This window comes from Pelophylax lessonae (genome assembly GCF_965119305.1).
Source record: "Pelophylax lessonae genome assembly, chromosome: 8".
Lineage (NCBI taxonomy): Eukaryota > Metazoa > Chordata > Amphibia > Anura > Ranidae > Pelophylax > Pelophylax lessonae.
Window position 1 is genome coordinate 74,130,523 of NC_138775.1, and position 22,910 is coordinate 74,153,432.

The following is a 22,910-nucleotide window of genomic DNA, read 5'->3' on the forward strand; positions in this document are numbered from 1 at the left end:
AGAGGTTTTATTACAGTAAATGCTTAAATTGATGGTCTTGGACTCCAAAACACTGAATACAAGAACTTTAAACATGTCTTTGTGTAGCAGAACTGATGTTGTTACATGGATAATACTCCTTTTTTCCAACAATAGTTCTGGGCAGACACCTATAGACTACTGGATTCAGCTGACCCCAAAAAAAGTAGAATAGAGATCTAGAAGGCCATTTAGCTAGACTTTGCCTTCTAACCTACATGTAAGGAAAAGTTTGATTTAAAAAAATTCTATCAGCAGCAGAAAAGTGTGGGCATTGTCTTGCTGAAAGCACATTTTATGTTGTTCCAACAAATTAAAAGACAAGAAAAGAATGTAGCACAAAGGTTACTATAAAAATATGACCCAATTATTCTGTCACCATTTATCCCTGCCCACATTATAATTCTTGGATCAATTTGAAAATGTTCTTCGGCCATTCAATTTGGGTTGTTTTCAGACCATTAATGTGCATTGTGCTGGGCAACACTTCCATTAAGATGAAATGAGACCCCATCAGTTTAAAACACCATTAAAGTGAACCTTAACTCTGATGTAAAAAAAAAATAAATAAAATTCTATACATATGTACTCCGAAAAGTACCTTCTATTGTTTTTAGTCAAATTCCATTTTTTTTTTTGCTGCTGTGATCCAACTTACTGTTAGTGGGTGGCTATGTTCGTTCCCCATATTCCCACTTTATGTAGGAACCTACCGTATTTTCCGGCGTATAAGACGACTGGGCGTATAAGACGACCCCCCTAATTTTCATCTACCGGTAATACTTATACTTAGGTTACCTTGGAGATATTATACTTGGCGTATAAGACGACCCCCCATTTTTGGGGGATTTTTTTGAGGTTCAAAAGTAGTCTTATACGCCAGAAAATACAGTAGTCTCTTTTGCTTGGTCCCAAGATTGACTAAAGACTATGCACTATAGACTATGGGATTTATAATATGCAAAGAGGAGTGCATACAACTTCATAAAATGTGCACTGCTCATTCCAAACAAAGAAGGAATAGTAAAAAGGAAACTGAGAGGTTTGAAAGCTCACACAGAACATTACAAGGAGGCAGAAAAACACATAAAAAAGAAATTGCGAAAAATAGATTACAGAGCCATAGTGGATGTGTATTGAGTTTTTTTTTTTATTTTAAGTTTCAATAAATCCAGCCATAAAGTTATACATGACTAACAGTTTTAACAAATACAAAGCCATCGGTATTCCATACCTATACAAACACAGTGAAAATAAATTACAGTACAGTAAAAATACAGTAAAAAAATCAAAATAAAAAAATAAACAATATTTGCGTAGACAGTTGCCAACTAGATACCAAATTAGAAACTGTGTAGGGATTATTTTTGAAGGATAAGGATATTTTTTAGTGTCACTTTAAATCCTGCTGTTGTAAGAACCACTCACAATATTTCATATAACTGTCTGTGTCATCATCATGCAGTTCAAGGACCAGCTGCACTTTAGAGGGCTGAAAATAATGTTTTCTGGTAATTCAGTGTACATAGATCCGAACCTTTGGCACACCCTGCTTATTCAGCATAGACTAAAGGTGTAGTCAGGGGAATTCTTCTCAATACACAGAATTCCACTCTCTTCTAAAGTTTAATTCACACAGGTACCTATCTTACTGCACTTGAATTAAAACTTGGCACTATGTTAAAGTATAACTCCAGCCAAACTTTTGTTGTTTTTTTTTTTTTTTTTTTACAGATAGAGCAGGAAAGGGTTAGAGCTGATGTCACTATTGAGGAAATGTCATTTTGCTTTCTGTCAGCACAGGGAATAATAGGATCTCCCTAATGGGGACACAAAGTAGGAAAATGTTAGAACTGCTGACAGTGCTTTAAATGGTGTCTTTGCCTTCCTGTCCTGCTCACAGCTACTCCTGTCATGTAATTTCTTGCCCCACTCTATCCTAGCCTAAATGAAAAAAGTTTTAGTTGGAGTTAATTTTAAAGTGGCCACATACTAGTGTTTTCTGGATAGTGTTAGCTGTCCAGTAACTCTGTGATACCTGTACTGTATTTCTTGTAAATACATGGCGTGACATTATGCTGTACATGAAAAGTGTTAGTGGATCCTATAGTACTTAGAAATACCAACTTGTTTTCTATACATTTTTTATATTTTTTTTGTTTTGCATCTTATAAAAATGAAGTACCGTAATATGATTTGATAAAGGTGACACATTAATTTATTTTGTTATATCGCTATTTAGATATCTGGAACATTTTACTATAATGAGTAATATTGGGAAATTATTATGTTCTGACTCAGAATATCTAAATTCACCTTAATAACACTCACTGAACACAACACTCTCCATGTATAATTGATGGGAATCTACTGATTGAAAGATAAGAATGTTATTTACTGGAAGTTAAGAAATAATAACCATTCTTTTTTGACCTTTAGAAATTAGAAACTTTAGCTATCAGATTTACTGTATGTGAAATTCAGGATGCTTTGCAAAACATAGTCTTCAGTACATCAAAAGAATAGACTGGATGATATATGATAGTTGTATTCTTCAATCAGATACATCAGGCTTCATCAGGTAAACATCTAGCACAGTAAGGCCTTCTAAATAAAAAAAAAAAAAAAAAGAAGGTTTTCACATGGGCCATTTCAAAATGTAATTGCTTTAATCTCTTCTTACCATAACCTCTAGGGTTATGCTGCTCTTTGGATCCTAAGCCCTATTCCATAGAAGCTATGGTTTCCGTATATAAATGCTGTGATGATGGCCAAATAGCCTGCAACACCTGTAGGCATAGGCAGTTTGGAATAAATGACTCTATAATAGTAGGGTCAGCATTAAAGATAAATTACAGGCATGGTATATTTTTACATTCCAACATTTACCATACCTGGATGCTACCCCTAGAAGCTGGAAATCACTGAAGTAGACACCGCTATTTCAGTGATTTAGACTTGCTTCTGGGTCCCGTGCTGAGTAGTCGGCCTGATGCATTGTCAACACAGGATGTTGGCAGCTCAGAACAGACACCCTTCAGAGATTACTTTTAATTTTCTAAATTGGATGAGAGGGAGAGGCAGGGCAGTGATGTCACACTCTCCACCTTGTCCAATCAGAGAACAGTTTGCATTTATTTACAAAATGCAAACATTTCCTAAATGTTCACAATGTATCAGTCCAGCAACTCCGCATAGGACCCAGAAGCAATTGGAGATCACTAGAGTAGCAGTGTCTCCTTTATTGATTTCCAGCTTTCAGGGACATCGTCCAGGTTGGGTATATACATAGCTACATTGGACCAATGCTGGGCCAATGTAACTATATAAAAAAAATATATATATATACTGTATATATACAGAACAAAATTATAAACGCGACACTTGTTTTTGCCCCCCATTTTTTTTGAGCTGAACTCAAAGATCTAAGAAAACCGGGATCCATCCGCAAAGAGAACACCTCTCCAAGGTGCCAGATCCCAACAAATGTGAGCTTTTGCCCACTCAAGTCAGTTACAGCGACGAACTACAGTCAGGTCGAGACCCTGATGAGGACGGCGATCCTGCAGATGAGCTTCCCTGAGACAATTTCTCACAGTTTGTGCAGAAATTCTTTGGTTATGCAAACTAATTGTTGCAGTAGCTGTCCGGTTGACTGGTCTCACATAATCTTGGAGGTGAAGATGCTGGATGTGGAGGTCCTGGGCTGGTGTGATTACACATGGTCTGTGTTTGTGAGGCCAGTTGGATGTACTGCCAAATTCTCTGAAACACCTTTGGAGACAGCTTATGGTAGAGAAATGAGCATTCAATTCACGGGTCAACAGCTCTGGTGGACATTCCTGCAGTCAGCATGCCAATTGCACGCTCCCTCAAAACTTGCAACATTTTTGGGCATTCTGCTGTGTGATAAAACTGCACATTTTAGAGTGGCCTTTTATTGTGGCCAGCCTAAGGTACACCTGTGCAATAATCATGCTGTCTAATCAGCATCTTGATATGCCACACCTGTGAGGTGGATGGATTATCTCGGCAAAGGAAAAATGCTCACTAACACAGATTTAGACAGATTTGTGAACAATATTTGAGAGAAAAAAGTCTTTGGTGTACATAGAAAAAGTCTTAGATCTTTAGGTTCATTCAGCTCATGAAAAATGCGGGAAAAACAAAAAAAAGTGTTGCGTTTATAATTTTGTTCAGCAGTGTGTGTATATATATATATATATATATATATGCACTATATAAAAAATACCATGCCTGGTATTCTTCTTTAAAGACAGGCAACTAACATTTGCAGAATGCAAAATTAGCAATGGCAGCCTCCATGTTTCTAGCTGAAACTCTACTACAGCTATTTTTTTGTAACTGTGTTGCTTCTTTGAATAGATACAGTAGGTAAAGCTGTATTGAGTACATTTCCTTAGTTATCGGTTTAGAAGGGACACCAAATCTGTACAGTGGTACCATGCCAGGTATGTGAAACCCAGAATGCTCTGAGCTCACCAAGCTCCTGACTCAGCTGGCATATTGTGTGATACCGCATGGGGGGCTCCATGAACAGTGGCCTCTTTCGCTTGTTGATCCACTTTAGCAGCACACTCAGCTTTTTCCAATCAAACTGTTTATTCCCTCAGAGCATAACCATTGTCTGTAGCTTGGCTGCTAATGAAATACGTGGCTAGGAAATTGATGCTTTTTGGAAGAGGCGTATTAGGAACACATGGATGGATAGACAATATATTGACAGTTTAAATTCGCAGCTCATCTGGGTACTTAGCTAAATTCTGGCTGAGCAGCACTAAGATTTGCTTCCCCTTTGTTCTCCATTATTTTATACAGTTATATTGAGCCTAAAAATAACATTAAATCCAAGCTAAGTAGAATAAAACAGGAACACAATTTGCAAGGGCTGCATGTTTGTTTAACTGAACAGACATTGCACATTTTACAGTGTGAGTGTACCTTGAGTTTTTTTTTCTGTGGGATACATGCACTAGTTTAAACCTATTTAATTTTTCTTCTTCATTTTTACTCCCCATTTCCACTTTTGTTAGTAAAAAATATAATTAGAACCTAATAAGAGTTTCCAACAATTTACTCCAGCTATCACAGACATTCTATCTTAATCATACAGTACAAGACGTAGGCAACCTATTCATACACCTTGGGTTAAAGTCCCATTCCTTCAGGTGATACGAGCCTATAACCCATCGTATATAATTAGGTTGCCTTAAAGCGGTGTTCCAGCCTCCCCCTCCAAAAATTAAAAGTCAGCAGCTACACATACTTAATATTAGGACACTTACCTGTCCTGGAGTCCAGCGATGTTGGCACCACAGCCGATGTTTCTATTGGCTGTTGGGTGCTGCCGCTACCATTGCCGGTAAGGGAAACCGGCAGTGAAGCCTTGCGGCTTCACGGGTGGGCCCCTACTGCGCATGTGCTGCACATTCGGATAAGCTCGGTGGCAGGGGAAGGATGGGGAAGGAGGAGGGGGCCAAACTTTCCTGTGCCGTCTCCTGGAAGTGGGAAAGGGTACCTGTCAAAAACAGGTACCCGTTCCCCCCTCCCCCCTGAAAGGTACCAAATGTGGCACCGGAGGGGGGGGGAGGCAAATGAGCAGAAGTTCCACTTTTGGGTGGAACTCCGCTTTAATGTGTCCTGTACTGTACTCCAAGATATGGAATTTAAAGCTAAGACAAAACTGCTATTTTATTCTGGTCTGTAAAACACCCCTCTTCTCCTTTAGAGAGGCTTGTCTCCTAACTGTCACTGTGCATACACACAGTTGACAGTTACTGTAGCAATCTATAGTGCCTTTGGTTCATTTAAAGCGAATCTGTCACTTTGCCTATTTAGTGACAGGTTCTCTTAACAGCCCACACTGCTGGATCCTACCTTCCTCGTGCTACCTTGCATGCCTGTTCACTTTCCAGGGCTTTTAGTAGAAGGGCCTCTGTAAACTCATTAATGGATTGAAACAGATCTTTTACAGGGCTAATAACCTCCCCCTCTGCCCAAATGTTATAGTGCTCAGTCCTGGTAATCGGCTGCCTAGGTGCTAAGTCTAGCATAGCCGTAGGAAGAGGAGAAGGTCATATGTTCCCATATACCCAGATATACTAGGCATTTCCAAGGATCCCAGCAATGGAACAGTAAATATTAGGAGAAGGGGTTTCATATCAAGAATGACTAAGTGTCAGGATTACTTTAAAGGTAAACTATGGGAAAATATGTAATAAAGAAAAAAAAAACACAGCATATACAATTTCTAAGGTCCATAAATATTGGGACATCAACACAATTCTAATCTTTTTGGCTCTATACACCACCACAATGGATTTGGCATGAAACAAACAAAATGTGCTTTAACTGCAGACTCTCAGCTTTAATTTGAGGGTATTTACATCCAAATCAGGTGAACGGCATAGAAATTACAACAGTTTGTATATGTGCCTCCCACTTTTTAACCAGTTCCCATCCGCGCTACAGCCTATATACGGCTGCAGCGCGGACTCGAATTTTCGGGAGGCCGTTTTTAAACGGCCTCCCAGTGACACGCCCCCCGCGCGCTCCCGCGAGCGCGCAGCGGGGAGAATCTGTGTCGGCCGTGTCCCTTGGACACAGCCGATCACAGATCGTGGTGAATGGCCAATCACAGCGGCCATTCACCACGTGATCGGATCATCCAATGAGAGATGATCTCATATGTAAACATATGAGATCATCTCTCATCGCCGGCGCTCCTTCCTCACACGGAGCCTGCAGTGTGAGGAAGGAGGGAGAGCCTCACAGCGCTGGGGACACAGAGACATCTAATCAGGGCACTGATCACCAGTGCCCTGATTACTAAAAGGTAAAAAACATACACAGTGCCCCCCCATCAGTGCCCACAGTGCCCTCCATCAGTGTCCCCCATCAATGCCCACAATCAGTGCCCATAGTGCTGCCAGTCAGTGCCCATCAGTGCCTGCTCATCTAGGCACTGATAAGCACTGACTGGCAGCACTATGGGCACTGAGTGTGGGCACTGATGGTGCTGCCCATCAGTGCTCATCAGTGCCACCCGTCAGTGTCCATCAGTGCCATCCGCCAGTGCCCATCAGTGCCGCCTCTCAGTGCCCATCAGTGCCACCCGTCAGTACCACAATGGATTTGAAATAAAACAAACAAGATGTGCTTTAACTGCAGACTTTTAGCTTTAATTTGAGTTTATTACATCTATATCAGGTGAACAGTGTAGGAATTACAACAGTTTGTATATGTGCCTCCCACTTTTTAAGGGACCAAAAGTAATGGGACAGATTAACAATCATAAATCAAACTTTCACTTTTTAATACTTGGTTGCAAATCCTTTGCATTCAATTACAGCCTGATATCTGGAACGCATAGACATCACCAGACACTGGGTTTCATCCCTGGTGATGCTCTGCCAGGCCTCTACTGCAACTGTCTTCAGTTCCTGCTTGTTCTTGGGGCATTTTCCCTTTAGTTTTGTCTTCAGCAAGTGAAATGCATGCTCAATCAGATTCAGGTCAGGTGATTGACTTGGCCATTGCATAACATTCCACTTCTTTCCCTTAAAAAACTATTTGGTTGCTTTCACAGTATGCTTCGTGTCATTGTCCATCTGCACTGTGCAGCGCCATCCAATGAGTTCTGAAGCATTTGGCTCAATATGAGCAGATAATATTGCCCCAAACACTTAAGAATTCATCCTGCTGCTTTTGTCAGCAGTGACATCATCAATAAATACAAGAGAACAAGTTCCATTGGCAGCCATACATGCCCACACCATGACACTACCACCACCATGCTTCACCGATGAGGTGGTATGCTTTGGATCATGAGCAGTTCCTTTCCTTCTCCATAGTCTTCTCTTCCCATCACTCTGGTACAAGTTTATCTTGGTCTCATCTGTCCATAGGATGTTGTTCCAGAACTGTGAAGGCTTTTTTAGATGTTGTTTGGCAAACTCTAATCTGGCCTTCCTGTTTTTGAGGCTCACCAATGGTTTACATCTTGTGGTGAACCCTCTGTATTCACTCTAGTGAAGTCTTCTCTTGATTGTTGACTGACACACATACACCTACCTCCTCGAGAGTGTTCTTTTTCTTCACCAGGGAAAGAATTCTTTAGTCATCCACCACAGTTGTTTTGCATGGTCTTCCGGGTCTTTTTGTGTTACATAGTTACATAGTAGGTGAGGTTGAATAAAGACAATAGTCCATCCAGTTCAACCTGTGTGGGTGTCTGTGGCTGTAATCATCTCACATAGCCCTTAAGAGTCTTTTGAAAGCCACCATACTACCCACAGAAACCACCTCTTGTGGTAGAGAATTCCACAATCTTGTAGCCCTAACAGTAAAGAACCCCCCTCGTTGCCTGGGGTTAAAACGCTTCTCCTCTAATCGCATGGTATGCCCTCTTGTCCTCATGCAATCCCTTCGAATGAACAGCTTTTTTTCTAAGCTGAGATCCCCATTGAGAAATTTATAAATTGCCATCATGTCCCCCCTCAGGCGTCTCTTCTCCAGGGAGAATAAATCGAGCGATTGCAGCCACTCTTCATACTTAAGGTCTTCCAATCCCCTAATCAGTTTAGTTGCCCTTCTCTGGACTTTCTCCAGCTCCAACACATCCCTCCTGAGGACTGGCGACCAGAACTGGACAGAATACTCCAGATGCGGTCGGACCAGAGTTTGATAAAGTGGAAGGATTATAGTCTTATCTCTAGAATACATCCCTTTCTTTATGCATGCTAATATTCTGCTGGCTTTGGCAGCTGCCACTTGACATTGCATGCTGTTGCCTAATCTATCATCAACCAAGACTCCCAGACCCTTCTCCATTTTTGATTCCCCCAAGGGTTCCCCTCCTAACGTGTATTGTGATTTTATGTTTTTAGTCCCCAAGTGCAAAACCTTACACTTCTCCACATTAAACCTCATTTGCCATGTCGTTGCCCACTCCGTTATTTTGTCCAGGTCATTCTGTAGGATATCTGCTTCATGCTGGGCAGTTATTGCCCTGGCCAATTTTGTGTCATCTGCAAAAACTGATAACGAACTACTGATCCCGTCCTCAATGCTGTTTATGAATAAATTGAACAAGGTTGGTCCCAGGACTGAGCCCTGGGGCACCCCGCTTACTACCTCAGACCAGTCTGAGTATGCGCTGTTTATTACCCCCCTTTGGACACGCCCTTTTAGCCAGTTCCGTATCCAAGAGCAAACCCTGCTGTCGATACCTGCAGACCTTATTTTATAAATTAAGCGCTTGTGGGGAACTGTATCAAACGCCTTCGCGAAATCCCAGTACACCACATCTACTGGTCTGCCCCAATCTAGCTCACAGCTCACCTCCTCGTAGAATGTTAAGAGATTGGTTTGACAAGAACGCCCATTTGTAAACCCGTGCTGATTATTGCTGATGATGTTGTTGTCTTTAGCATACTCTATGATATAGTCCCTTATCATCCCCTCCAGAAGTTTACATACTATTGATGTCAAACTGACAGGCCTATAATTTCCCGGGATATGCCTCTGCCCCTTTTTGAATATCGGAATCACATTAGCCTTCCTCCAATCCCCTGGTACATCTCCTGTCCTAATACTGTCAGCAAAGATCAGGAACAGTGGTCTAGATATAACCTTACTGAGTTCCTTGAGTACTCTCGGTTGTACGCCATCCAGGCCTGGTCACCGTTGCGTTCTTTTTTAAGGATGTTCCAAAGAGTTGATTTGACCACACCTAATGATTTTGCTATCTCTCTGATGGGTTTGTTTTGTTTTTTCAGCCTAATGATGACTTGCTTCACTGGTAGTGACAGCTGTTTGGATCTCATATTGAGAGTTGACAGCAACAGATTCCAAATGCAAATGGCACACTTGAAATGAACTCTGGACCTTTTATCTGCTCCTTGTAAATGGGATAATGAGGGAATAACACACACCTGGCCATGGAACAGCTGAGCAGCCAATTGTCCCATTACTTTTGGTCCCTTAAAAAGTGGGAGGTACAAATCCATTGTGGTGGTGTATATATATATTTATATATATTTATGGACCTGACTGTACAAGTCAAATTTTAGGCATCCCCTGCAATAGAAATTTCAGTTTTAGTGAGATACTCTGCAAGGGTTACCTACTTCTAAAGGGAGTCAGACACGTTCACTTTCTTTATCAGCGCACCAACTTATTATAATAAACTAGACCATCCCATTCAGAATCAGTGTGTAAGGACGTGGTAAAATAAACAGCTATTTATGTATATTTTCCACCAAAAGCTGAAGTTTGTGGGTTTGAGACAAACCAAATAACACAGCTGATGATGCTTACAAAGTTAAATTTTTATTTCTTGAAGCTTTAGTTTTTTTGGAAAAAATTATTTGCTACAACTGCTTAAAAAGTGTTAACTGGAGATAGGCTTTATTTATTTGTCGCTTAATTGTCCATCTGAAATGATCAAAAGTTGGCCAAGTTTGAAAGAATTCAAAACATTATTTAGATCTTCAAATGGTTAATGTGGTCAAATCAGCAAATGTTTTTGACTGTAGTGACAAAATAAATTGAAGGAGCACGATGAAACAGTTTTTCTCAAACAAGTCTAACTGTTATACAAAAACAAGATGCCGTAAAGGATGGGCCACACCCCTACGTAGTGTATAGTGTACAAAAACAAGAACAGAAAAGGGTGGGGTTTTGTAGGCTCAAATGAGGTGGTCAAATTATCCAACGCCACACAATGATAAGGTTAAAATACATGTTTATTAATTTAGTTAGCATAAAAAGCATGAAACAACATGTCTAGTGGACACACATACATATAACAGATATAAAATAAAATTGAAGAACACAAGGTAGGTAACCGGATAGTGGGATCTCAGTCAAAAAAGATGGATATGGTCCCTGTACAGCCACCATATCCATCTTTTTTGACTGAGATCCCACTATCCGGTTACCTACCTTGTGTTCTTCAATTTTATTTTATATCTGTTATATGTATGTGTGTCCTCTAGGCATGTTGTTTCATGCTTTTTATGCTAACTAAATTAATAAACATGTATTTTAACCTTATCATTGTGTGGCGTTGGATAATTTGACCACCTCATTTGAGCCTACAAAACCCCACCTTTTTCTGTCCTTGTTTTTATAAAGTCTAACCGTTAATATGGTTTTTGTTTGGAAAGCTCCACTAATTCCACAATCAACCTAAAGGACATTTTGAAGTGGACATATGTCGGGTGCACGTCTTCCTATCTTGGGTCAGTGTCCTGACTTTGAAACAGAAAAATTGCCCCCTAGTTAAATGTATGTATATATACAGTGCCTTGAAAAAGTATTTATACCCCTTGAAATGTCCACATTTTGTCATGTTACAACCAAAAATGTTAATGTATTTTATTGGGATTTTATGTGATAGATCAACATTAAGTTACACATCATTGTGAATTGGAAGGAAAATGATAAATGATTTTCAAATTTACTTACAAATAAATATCTGAAAAGTGTGGCGTGCATTTGTATTCAGCCCCCCCCCCCCCGAGTTAATACTTTGTAGAACCACCTTTCACTGTAATTACAGCTGAAAGTCTTTTTGGGGATGTCTCTACCAGCTTTGCACATCTAGAGAGTGAAACATTTGCCCATTCTTCTTTGCAAAATAGCTCAAGCTCTGTCAGATTGGATGGACAGTGTTTGTGAACAGCAATTCTCAAGTTTTGCCACAGATTCTCAATTGGATTTAGGTCTGGACTTTGACTGGGTCATTCTAACACATGCATATGCTTTGATCTAACCCATTCCATTGTAGCTCTGGCTGTTTGTTTAGTGTTGTTATCCTGCTCAAAGGTGAACCTCTGCCCCAGTCTCAAAGTCTTTTCCAGATTTTCTTCTAGGATTGCCCTGTATTTGGCTCCATCCATCTTCCCATCAACTCTAACCAGCTTCCCTTTCCCTGCTGAAGAAAACCATCCCCACCACATAATGCTGCCACCACCATGTTTCAAGGTGGGCATGGTGTGTTTAGGGTGATGTGCAGTGTTAGTTTTCTGTCACACATAGCATTTTGCTTTTAGGCCAAAAGGTTCAATTTTGGTCTCATCTGACCAGAGCACCTTCTTCCACATGTTTGCTGTGTCCCCCACATGGCTTCTCACAAACAGCAAAGGGGACTTCTTATGGCTTTTTTCAACAATGGCTTTCTTCTTGCCACACTTCCATAAAGGCCAGGTTTGTGGAGTGCACGACTAATAGTTGTCTTGTGGACAGATTCTCCCACCTGAGCTGTGGATCTCTGCAGCTCCTTCAGAGTTACCGTGGCCCTCTTGGTTGCTTCTCTAAATAATGTTCTTCCTTGTCAGTTTAGGTGGACGGCCATGTCTTGGTGGGTTTGCAGTTGTGCCATACTCTTTCTATTTTCGGATGATGGATTGAACAGTATTCCATGAGATGTTCAAAGCTTGGGATATTTTTCTTATAACCTAACCCTGCTTTAAACTTCTCCACAACGTTATCCCTGACCTGTCTGGTGTGTTCCTTAAGGCCCGTACACACGTACCGATCGTCGGCATACAAACGTCGGTGGACGAAGGATCTGCCGATTGTACGCGTGTTAGTATGGTGCCTCCGACAGATGTCTGCGCACAATCCGCGGACAAAAGTCTTTCTTGCAAACATGAAAATTTTTGTATGCCGACACCAGAACGGACGATTGTTCGCCTGTCAGTACACAATTCGGCCGACAGACCGCAGATTTGCAAGACTGGGCATGCTCAGAAAATAGAAAACACAGGGAAAGTTAACCATTACATGACATCACTTCTGCAGTCGGCAGACAAAATTCTTGTGCTGTCCTTGTGCTGTCTTTGCACTTTTCAGCAGACACCGACATCCCGGGGAGAAAAGAGGAACATTTGTATGCCGACCATCGGTACGTGTGTACGGGGCTTTAGCCTTCATGATGCTCTTTGTTCACTAAGGATTTCTAACAAACTTTTTAGAGCTTAACAAAATAGCTGAATTTATACTGAGATTAAAATACACACAGGTGGACTCTATTTACTTATGAGGTGATTTCTGAAGGCAAATGGTTTCACTAGATTTTAGTTAGGGGTATCAGAGTAAAGGGGGCTAAATACAAATGCACGCCACACTTTCCAGATATTTATTTGTAAAAAGTTTTGAAAACGATTTATCATTTTTCTTCCACTTCACAATTACAGTATATACCACTTTGTGTTGGTCTGTCACATAAAATCCCCAAAAAATTAATTTACTTTTTTGGTTGTAACATGACAAAAGGTTGAAAATTTCAAGGTGTATGAATACTTTTTCAAGGCACTGTATATCTAAGTGTAGTGCTCCTATTCCTACCTTCACTATAGTTGGTTAAGGGGGAGGAATAAGAGTGCTACACATTTTGTATACATTATATGGAGGTCTGTGATGGGTGCTACAGCATTAAATAGGTTTAGGTAGAGTGCAAAAGGATCTTGTTAGAGATAGTTTAGACAATAAATACATTGCATGAACTATGGTTTTTGTTTGGCACAATGCATTTTGCTCTTTCATAAATCTTAGTCACCCTTTGTCATAGGAACCAAAGGTAAATTGGAGGCTGACAGTGCTTTGAAGCAGCAAGTTCAAAAAATTAATAATAAGGCCGTCTGTCCAAGCTAAGCATTGTTGTTAATCTTCCTATGATTAGACCTAATTTTCTGTGGCTGTGGATCAAGGGGGAAGTCAAATGGTGGAGACATGTAGAATACATCTTTTACATAAGATTCAAGACCAGCACAGAATTTAGGCTGCCATAAGGTTGTCTTAAGAGTACACCCTAATGCATAGTGAAATTTGTAAATGTCTATATCCATGTGTAACTTAATTTCAATGTATCCTGTATGATGAACTCTGTAGTATCAAAAAATATATTTGGCTTATTTAACATTTGTTTGAAATGGTTAATGTGGTCCACACAATGTTTTTCCTACAAGGCTCTACAGACCTTCATCTAGCCCTATACATATCACTTACCAGCATCTGCCCATATATTGCCACCTTTAGACCACAGTTTGAAAAATATATAAAGCTCAGAACAGGTTTCAAGTTTTCAGGTGTGTAATCTGTGGGGATATAAGTTCTATGTTCCTTACTCTTTTTTAACCTCATTTTACTGAACTGATCCTTTATCCTTTATGGAATATCTAGGCAAATACTGTGAAATCTCACTTTTAATTTGAAGATATGGCACTTTACCCAAAGACAGAAATTGGTTATTAATTCATACTTCTTGTACTTGGGCTTGACTTATTTTGGGATGGATCAAAGTAGGAGAAAGGGGGATCCAAAGCGTCAACAATAAAAAAAAAAAAAAAAGTTTTGAAATCAATATGTTGTAAGCCAACATCAACAAATGAAGAGGAATGAGAAAACAATGCACTTTGCTGGCTTTTTAAAAATATTTATTGTATTAGCAACATACTGTAAATTGGTCAATTTTGTGGCCAGGACCAAGAAAACTTAAAGGGAATAAAAACACCTCCATATCACCATATATTTTTTAATAAGTTACCTGTATTGCATGTTTGGGAATTTTACAAATAATTTAGTTGATACCAACAGTAATATTTTTTTTTCTCTTATGTTTTCTATTTTACTGCAGGTCCTGGAAGAAAACATGAAACTGGAGTGTAAATGTCATGGTGTATCTGGATCCTGCACCACAAAAACCTGCTGGACAACACTGCCAAAATTCAGAGAGGTGGGATTTCTTCTGAAGGACAAATACAGTGAAGCTGTGCAAGTAGAGCCAGTGCGTGCCAGCCGAAATAAGCGGCCAATGTTTCTCAAGATTAAAAAGCCTTTGTCCTATCGCAAACCCATGGATACAGACTTGGTGTATATTGAAAAATCCCCAAGTTATTGTGATGAAGACCCACTGAGTGGTAGCGTTGGGACACAAGGCCGCATGTGCAACAAGACAGCTCAACACGTCAGTGGTTGTGACTTAATGTGCTGTGGGAGAGGGTACAATACACACCAGTACTCCCGGGTGTGGCAATGTAACTGTAAATTCCACTGGTGCTGTTATGTAAAATGTAACACATGCAGTGAACGAACAGAGGTGTTTACCTGTAAATGAGAAAAAATCCTGAAACAGAATGCGTTTCAGCTTTGGGAACTTTTGCCGTACATTTGCACAGAATCTCAAGCTACATACCGCAAATTGGAGGTCTATTGCTCCTATGTCTTTTAGGAGCTCAAGCGAACAGACCCTGTTGTCTTTCATTTGATAACTATTAAAATCGCTCATCCAGAGACAGCCTAACAATCTAGTAGATTCTTACTTACTGTCTTCTGATTACTAGCACAGGGCATAAAGATGAGAATAGGAAGGGCTCTCCATACCTTAATTCATTCAGTTATGCATTCCATAATGGAACCCACTTCAAACTGAGTGATGTTGTACAAGTAGGTAAGGTGCGTAATCTGTTTTATTTTCTTTATCTGGATACACATGAATAGTCAAATGGATCAGATATTCATTGATGGTTCACACCTAAAAGTTAGTGGTTACACATACTGGAATATAGGATATATCCTTAAAACAGAAGGATATGAAAAAAAAAAAAAACAGCTGCCATTTTGAAAGGGAGATTAGGATGAGCTAACAATGAACATGTGTGAATTTCTGCTTCGAGTGTGCATTATACAGATTAAGGTTGTAAATGCTCAGAACTTTGTTACCTCTGTTTCAGATTGGCTGTAGTGTTTTTTTTCTCCTGACCAATTTTTTCTTTTTGTTTTTCTTTTTTTTATAAGGTGTAATTTTATATATATATATATATATATATATCCATATAAATAAATATATATATATTAATTATTTTTGTTGGCACATGGACTATAAATATTAGCATTGAATATTTAACACTATATTTTAGAATAAACTAATATTAACTTATTTAATAAATAAACCTACTGCCATGTGCAACTGTTCTTCGCGAAAAAATATAATTAATTAGGGAATTAAAACGCTGTCTTGGGAAACTGGAGATGTAAATAGTATATATAACTCAAATCCCACTTATAGCTCTGCACAAGGGATAATCTTGTTACTTTTACTTTTTCGTGGTGAAAGCAGACATCTTTACATTAATACTTTAATGCTGTTTGCTGCTAGCTGTCTGGAATCTCATTTATCAATATTTAATTGTTTGGTTATGTTTATTTTATTTTCTTTTTCTAAATTAAGTAATTTGGATTTCATTTGTTGGAATGTTCCAGACAAAAAAAAAAAAAGGAAAAAAGGACCATATGGAAAAAAAAAAGAGTATATTTTGTAAGAGACTATTTTTATATGAATATTTTATTTATATTATGTCTGCTTGTATAATTCCATAATCATCAGTTTCTCAATAAATAAACACCTTATATCTAATTTCTGGTGTTTAAAAAATCAGTTCAAATTTAGTCCGTACTTCACAAAATATTTGCTGATTTCTTTTAAAATATTTTTTTGTAAATCAAAATCTTCAATTAAGATAAATTCTTTGGATTAACAAATAATAGATGGCGTGTGTGTTTCTTGTTAGGCACTTTGGCAGAATACACACACTAGACAAAGGTCATTTAACATTCATATGATCACATGGCTTAAATTTGTGATTATCATTAAATTTTTTCTTGCTGATCCCATTCGGAAGAGGAAAAAGAAAAATCCAAATTTGCTTCCCACATGCATCAGTCATTAAACTCTAAGTTTTCTATTAGCAAATGTGCTGCGTATGCTGCCTATTAAATCTCTATATTGTGTTACTGTCAAATTTGATTTTATCAGTGACAGACTATAGACGATGACTGTACAAACTAACTTGACATACTCTGTCTGATTCTCACAGATAGCACACAAAGCTTACAGGTTTTTCAGCCAACTGCTTTGAGCATTTGCCCACTTTGTGCCTTAAAAAAATAATATGCAATGTTAAATAATTTCATCTTAATAACAATGCCATACCAAAAAAAAAAAAAAAAAAAAGGAAAAACTCTCCTCCTTACACTCAATTAACAATTAGAACAGTATTTTTTTAATCATTAGGTCCACTATATTTTTGATTTCACAAACAGTGTTAGACCAGTGTACATCAATATATAAGATGTCAGAATAGATTTTAGATTAGATTAATTTATTGTCAGACTACTGAGCTGGTAAAAGAAATATAATGCAAATATTTTTATAACTTCTTTTGTTTTATTAACTACTGAAATATAATGCACAATGCTGATAGTTCTGGTAAGAGGGTATAGAATGGGTGTTTCTTTGGAAAAAATGGCTTCTCTATAATTCACTGTGGATTTCATTCTCTTTCTGGAAAAAAACACCAATTGCTCTTTGGAAGTCAGAAATAGTTTAGGGATTTAAAAAAATGGTTTAATCCTAAATGACTTGTGTAAGATGGCTTCTTCCAGAAATTGTTGGGTTTTATTTTCATTCAACAGTTAATTTACAGTGTGGGCTTATATCAGTTCCTCAATCCATTTTAGTTACAATAAAAACTTGGATCTCAAGCTTTGTTTTTTTGTGTTGTTTATTATTTCCTAAAGGGTCATTCTCTCAGGCTTGTTGAGCTAATTTAACGACTGGCTTCTAATATGTCCTGGTACTCGCTAGTGAAAGTTCTGCCTCTGCTATCTCTTGCAGGGTAGTTTTTGCACCTTCTGCAAAATAAATTAAACATCCCATAGAAAGAATGAATTCCAATTCTTTAGGCTGCTGTAGGTGGGAGGAGCTGGAGGCAGAAAACAAATTCACTATTTACTTTGCCATCCACTGGAAGAAAGAAGTAGCATTGTTTTCTTCAGAAGTGTTTCACAGCTTCAAAAACACCTTATATTTTTGGAGAATATGCAAGACAACACAGCCTTTTCTCAATTGTCTGATGATCAAAAAATTTGTTCTGCTATAAAACCAATTTCCAGCCTCTTCACCAGAGCTTACTCCAACATGTCTTTTTTTATTCATTTTTTTATACTTACCTTTTTCAGATGTCTTCAGGCTAGTCACAGGACATGCAGGGTCCTATTCCTCTTCATTTCTTCTCTGGCCCTGGGGAGGCCTCAGTTATCAGGTGACCTGATGATGTCAGCTCCATTCTCTGCATCTTTGTATTATACATCTGGGGCACTGTGGTGATGCTTCACCCAAAGGGATGACTGTCTGCACTCATAGGAAGTAGGTTGAATGACAATCAGCAATATTCTACCCGAAAGAGGACCATAGAAAAGGAGGTGAGCATTTCCACCAGAGCTGCGTGACAACACTGAAGAAATTACTCTTTGCTACAATGTAAAGTAGTGAGTGTACAGCTTGTATAACAGTGTAAATTTGCTGTCCCCTCAAAATAACTTAACATACAGCCATTAATGTCTAAACCGCTGGCAACAAAAGTGAGTACACCTCTAAGTTAAAATGTCAAAATTAGGCCCAAAGTGTCAACATTTTGTGTGGCCACCATTATTTTCCAGCACTGCCTTAACCCTCTTGGGCATTGTGTTCACCAGAGCTTCACAGGTTGCCACTGGAGTCCTCTTCCACTCCTCCATGACGACATTAAGTAGCTGGTGGATGTTAGAGACCTTGCGCACTTCCACCTTCCATTTGAGGATGCCTCGCAAATGCTCAATAGGGTTTAGGTCTGGAGACATGCTTGGCCAGTCCATCACCTTTAACCTCAGCTTCTTTGGGTTCGTTTTCATGTTGGAATACTGCCCTGCATCCCAGTCTCTGAAGGGAGGTGATTCAATATGTCACAGTACATCTTGGCATTCATGGTTCCCTCAATGAACTGTAGCTCCCCAGTGCCGGCAGCACTCATGCAGCCCCAGACCATGACACTCCCACCACTATGCTTAACTGTTGGCAAGACACATTTGTCTTTGTACTCCTCACCTGGTTGCCGTCACACACCCTTGACACTATCTGAACCAAATAAGTTTATCTTGGTTTTATCAGGCCACAGGACATGGTTCCAGTAGTCCATGTCCTTAGTCTGCTTGTCTTCAGGGAACTGTTTGTGGGCTTTCTTGTGCATCATCTTTAAAAGAGGCTTCCTTCTGGGACGACAGCCATGCAGACCAATTTGATGCAGTGTGCGGCGTATGGTCTGAGCACTGACAGGCTGACCCCCCACCCCTTTAACTTCTGCAGCAATGCTGGCAGCACTCCTATGTCTATTTCCTAAAGACAACCTCTGGATATGACGCTGAGCACGCGCACTCAACTTCTTTGGTCGACCATGGTGAGACCTGTTCTGAGTGGAACCTGTCCTGTTAAACCACTGTATGGTCTTGGCCACTGTGCTGCAGCTCAGTTTCAGGGTCTTGGCAATCTTCTTATAGCCTAGGCCATCTGTATGTAGAGCAATAATTCTTTTTTTCAGATCCTCAGATAGTTCTTTGCCATGAGGTGGCATGTTGAACTTCCAATGACTAGTATGAGAGAGTGAGAGCGATAACACCAAATTGAACATATCTGTTCCCCATTCACACCTGAGACCTTGAAACACTAACGAGTCACATGACACCGGGGAGGGAAAAGGGCTAGGGCCAATTTGGACATTTCCACTTAGGGGGTATTCACTTTTGTTGCCAACAGTTTAGACATTAATGGCTGTGTGTTGAGTTATTTTGAGGGGACAGCAAAAGTACACTGTTATACAAGCTGTACACTCACTACTTTACATTGTAGCAAAGTGTCATTTCTTCAGTGTTGTCACATGAAAAGATATAATAAAATATTTACATAAATGTGAGGGGTGTACTCACTTTTGCGAGATACTGTGTGTGGGTTTATATATATATATATATATATATATATATATATATATATATACTATATATATATATATATATATATATATATATATATATATATATATATATATACAGTACAGACCAAAAGTTTGGACACACCTTCTCATTCAAAGTGTTTTCTTTATTTTCATGACTACGAAAATTGTAAATTGTAGAGTCAAACTTCAAGAGGTAGTCACCTGAAATGGTCTTCCAACAGTCTTGAAGGAGTTCCCAGAGATGCTTAGCACTTGTTGGCCCTTTTGCCTTCACTCTGCGGTCCAGCTCACCCCAAACCATCTCGATTGGGTTCAGGTCCGGTGACTGTGGAGGCCAGGTCATCTGGGGCAGCACCCCATCACTCTCCTTCTTGGTCAAATAGCCCTTACACAGCCTGGAGGTGTTTGGGGTCATTGTCCTGTTGAAAAATAAACGATGGTCCAACTAAACGCAAACTGGATGGAATAGCATGTCGCTGCAAGATGCTGTGGTAGCCATGCTGGTTCAGTATGCCTTCAATTTTGAATAAATCCCCAACAGTGTCACCAGCAAAGCACCCCCACACCATCACACCTCCTCCTCCATGCTTCACGGTGGGAACCAGGCATGTAGAGTCGCACAAAGACACGGTGGTTGGAACCAAAGATCTCAAATTTGGACTCATCAGACCAAAGCACAGATTTCCACTGGTCTAATGTCCATTCCTTGTGTTCTTTAGCCCAAACACGTCTCTTCTGCTTGTTGCCTTTCTTTAGCAGTGGTTTCCTAGCAGATATTCTACCATGAAGGCCTGATTCACACAGTCTCCTCTTAACAGTTGTTCTAGAGATGTGTCTGCTGCTAGAACTCCGTGTGCCATTGACCTGGTCTCTAATCTGAGCTGCTGTTTACCTGTGATTTCTGAGGCTGGTGACTCGGATGAACTTTCTCCGCAGCAGAGGTGACTCTTGTTCTTCCTTTCCTGGGGCGGTCTGCATGTGAGCCAGTTTCTTTGTAGCGCTTGATGGTTTTTGTGACTGCACTTGGGGACACTTTCAAAGTTTTCTCAATTTTTCAGACTGACTGACCTTCATTTCTTAAAGTAATGATGGCCACTCGTTTTCCTGTACTTAGCTGCTTTTTTCTTGCCATAATACAAATTCTAACAGTCTATTCAGTAGGACTATCAGCTGTGTATCCACCTGACTTCTGCACAACACAACTGATGGTCCCAACCCCATTTATAAGGCAAGAAATCACACTTATTAAACCTGACAGGGAACACCTGTGAAGTGAAAACCATTTCAGGTGACTACCTCTTGAAGTGTGACTCTACAATTTTCATAGTCATGAAAATAAAGAAAACTCTTTGAATGAGAAGGTGTGTCCAAACTTTTGGTCTGTACTATATATATATATATATATACATATATATATATATATATATATATATATATATATATATATATATATATATATTTGTGAGCTGGGAACAGCTAGCAGGTACAAATCTCCCTGGGATAAGCAGTCTCTCAGGCAAAGATACCAAATCCAAGAAGTTAGTGACAAAAGAGTCCAGTGTTTACTTGTGATATATACAACTCTATATACAGGTTCTATACAGTGTCTCAGAAAGTTAACAGGAAAAATAATAGCAGAACAAAAACCTAGCCATGTCTCTGCACTCACTATACAAAATACAGACGCTAACTAACAGGCTGAGCAAGCCTACAGCTTGTCAGCTGTTACCTGTCTTACACACAGGAGTTGTCTGATTTCCCAGGATGAGAGCCCTGGCTGTTTGTCTCAGGTGAGTTTAAATTGGCTGGATCGTGGATCATAGATCCCTGAATGTGTATAGGAGGAGCCTGGGAGATGTATAAAACCAAAACAGGACTTTTGCCTGGCTCTCTCTGGGACGCTCTGCTACATATCCCCCTCTTGTTTCAACCCCAGGGTTGGAACACCTGTGGCCCAACAGGAGTAAACACAGGACAGGCCATCTACATTCCCAATCTCAACACCTGGCCTGTGTTTTACTGTGAAGGAGTAATCCTGTAGAGCAAAAAAAACACCGGTTCACCTGTCTATTAGTCTTCTTCTTTTGGGTCATCCATATCAAGGGAGCATGGTCAGTTTTTAATTTAAACCGGCACCCTAACAAATAGTGTCTTAGCGTGTCCAAGGCCCACTTTATGGCTAAACATTACTTTTTAATGACTGCATACTTTTACTCATGTTCACTGAGCTTTCTGCTCAGGTACACCGAGTGTTCTTCCCAGCACTGGCTGTGCACAAAAAGCTTTCTTCAGGACTTGGAAAGCCTCCTCTGCTACTGGGGACCATTTCACCAATACTGAGTCTTTCCCTTTTATAAGGTCAGTCAGTGAGGCAGCCAGAGTTGCAAAATTCGGCATAAACTTTCTATAGTTATCTGCGATCACAAGAAAGGCTCTGATCTGCTTCTTGTTTTCAGGGTGTGCCCATTCTTGGGTTGCTTCTACTTTGTTCAATAGAGGTTTTATGACTCCACGGCCAATAGTGTAGCCCAAATACCTGGCTTCCTCTAAACCAATGGCACATTTTTTGTGTTCGTCATAAAACCTTCCTTGAAGAAGGAATCCAGAACAGCCTGGACATGGGGCAAGGGAGACTCCCAGTCAGTGCTATGTACCACTATATCATCCGGATAGGCTGCTGCATACTGTCAGTGAGGTCCTAGGGTCCTGTCTATGGCCCTCTGAACTGTCGCAGGGGCATTTGCAACCCAAAAGGCATTTTTTTGTACTGAAATAAACCCTTTGGGGTCACAAACGCAGTCTTCTCTTTGTCGCTACCAGTCAGAGTTATTTGCCAATATCCTTTGGTCGAGTCCAAAGTGGTCCGATAGTGGGCCTTGCCAAGTTGGTCTATAAGTTTGTGTACCCTGGGCATTGGGTATGTGTCAAACGTTGTCACTGCATTAAGCTTTCTGAAGTCATTACAAAATCTCCAAGTACCATCCGGTTTTGGGACTAACATGATGGGGCTAGACCAGTCACTATTGGATTCCTCAATGA

General features: G+C 39.8%; 1 protein-coding gene across 2 annotated transcripts in view; it reads left to right on the forward strand.

Annotated features, from left to right (window-relative positions):
* Positions 1-15,815, forward strand: part of LOC309561476 (protein Wnt-7a) — an 84,431-nt gene extending 68,616 nt beyond the window's left edge. For both annotated transcript variants that reach the window (XM_082265417.1, XM_082265416.1), the window contains exon 4: positions 14,684-15,815. In XM_082265417.1, coding sequence (XP_082121543.1) covers positions 14,684-15,163 — 480 coding nt within the window. In that variant the 3' untranslated portion in view covers positions 15,164-15,815. The remainder of the gene's footprint in view (positions 1-14,683) is intronic.
* The last annotated feature ends 7,095 nt before the right edge of the window (positions 15,816-22,910 follow it).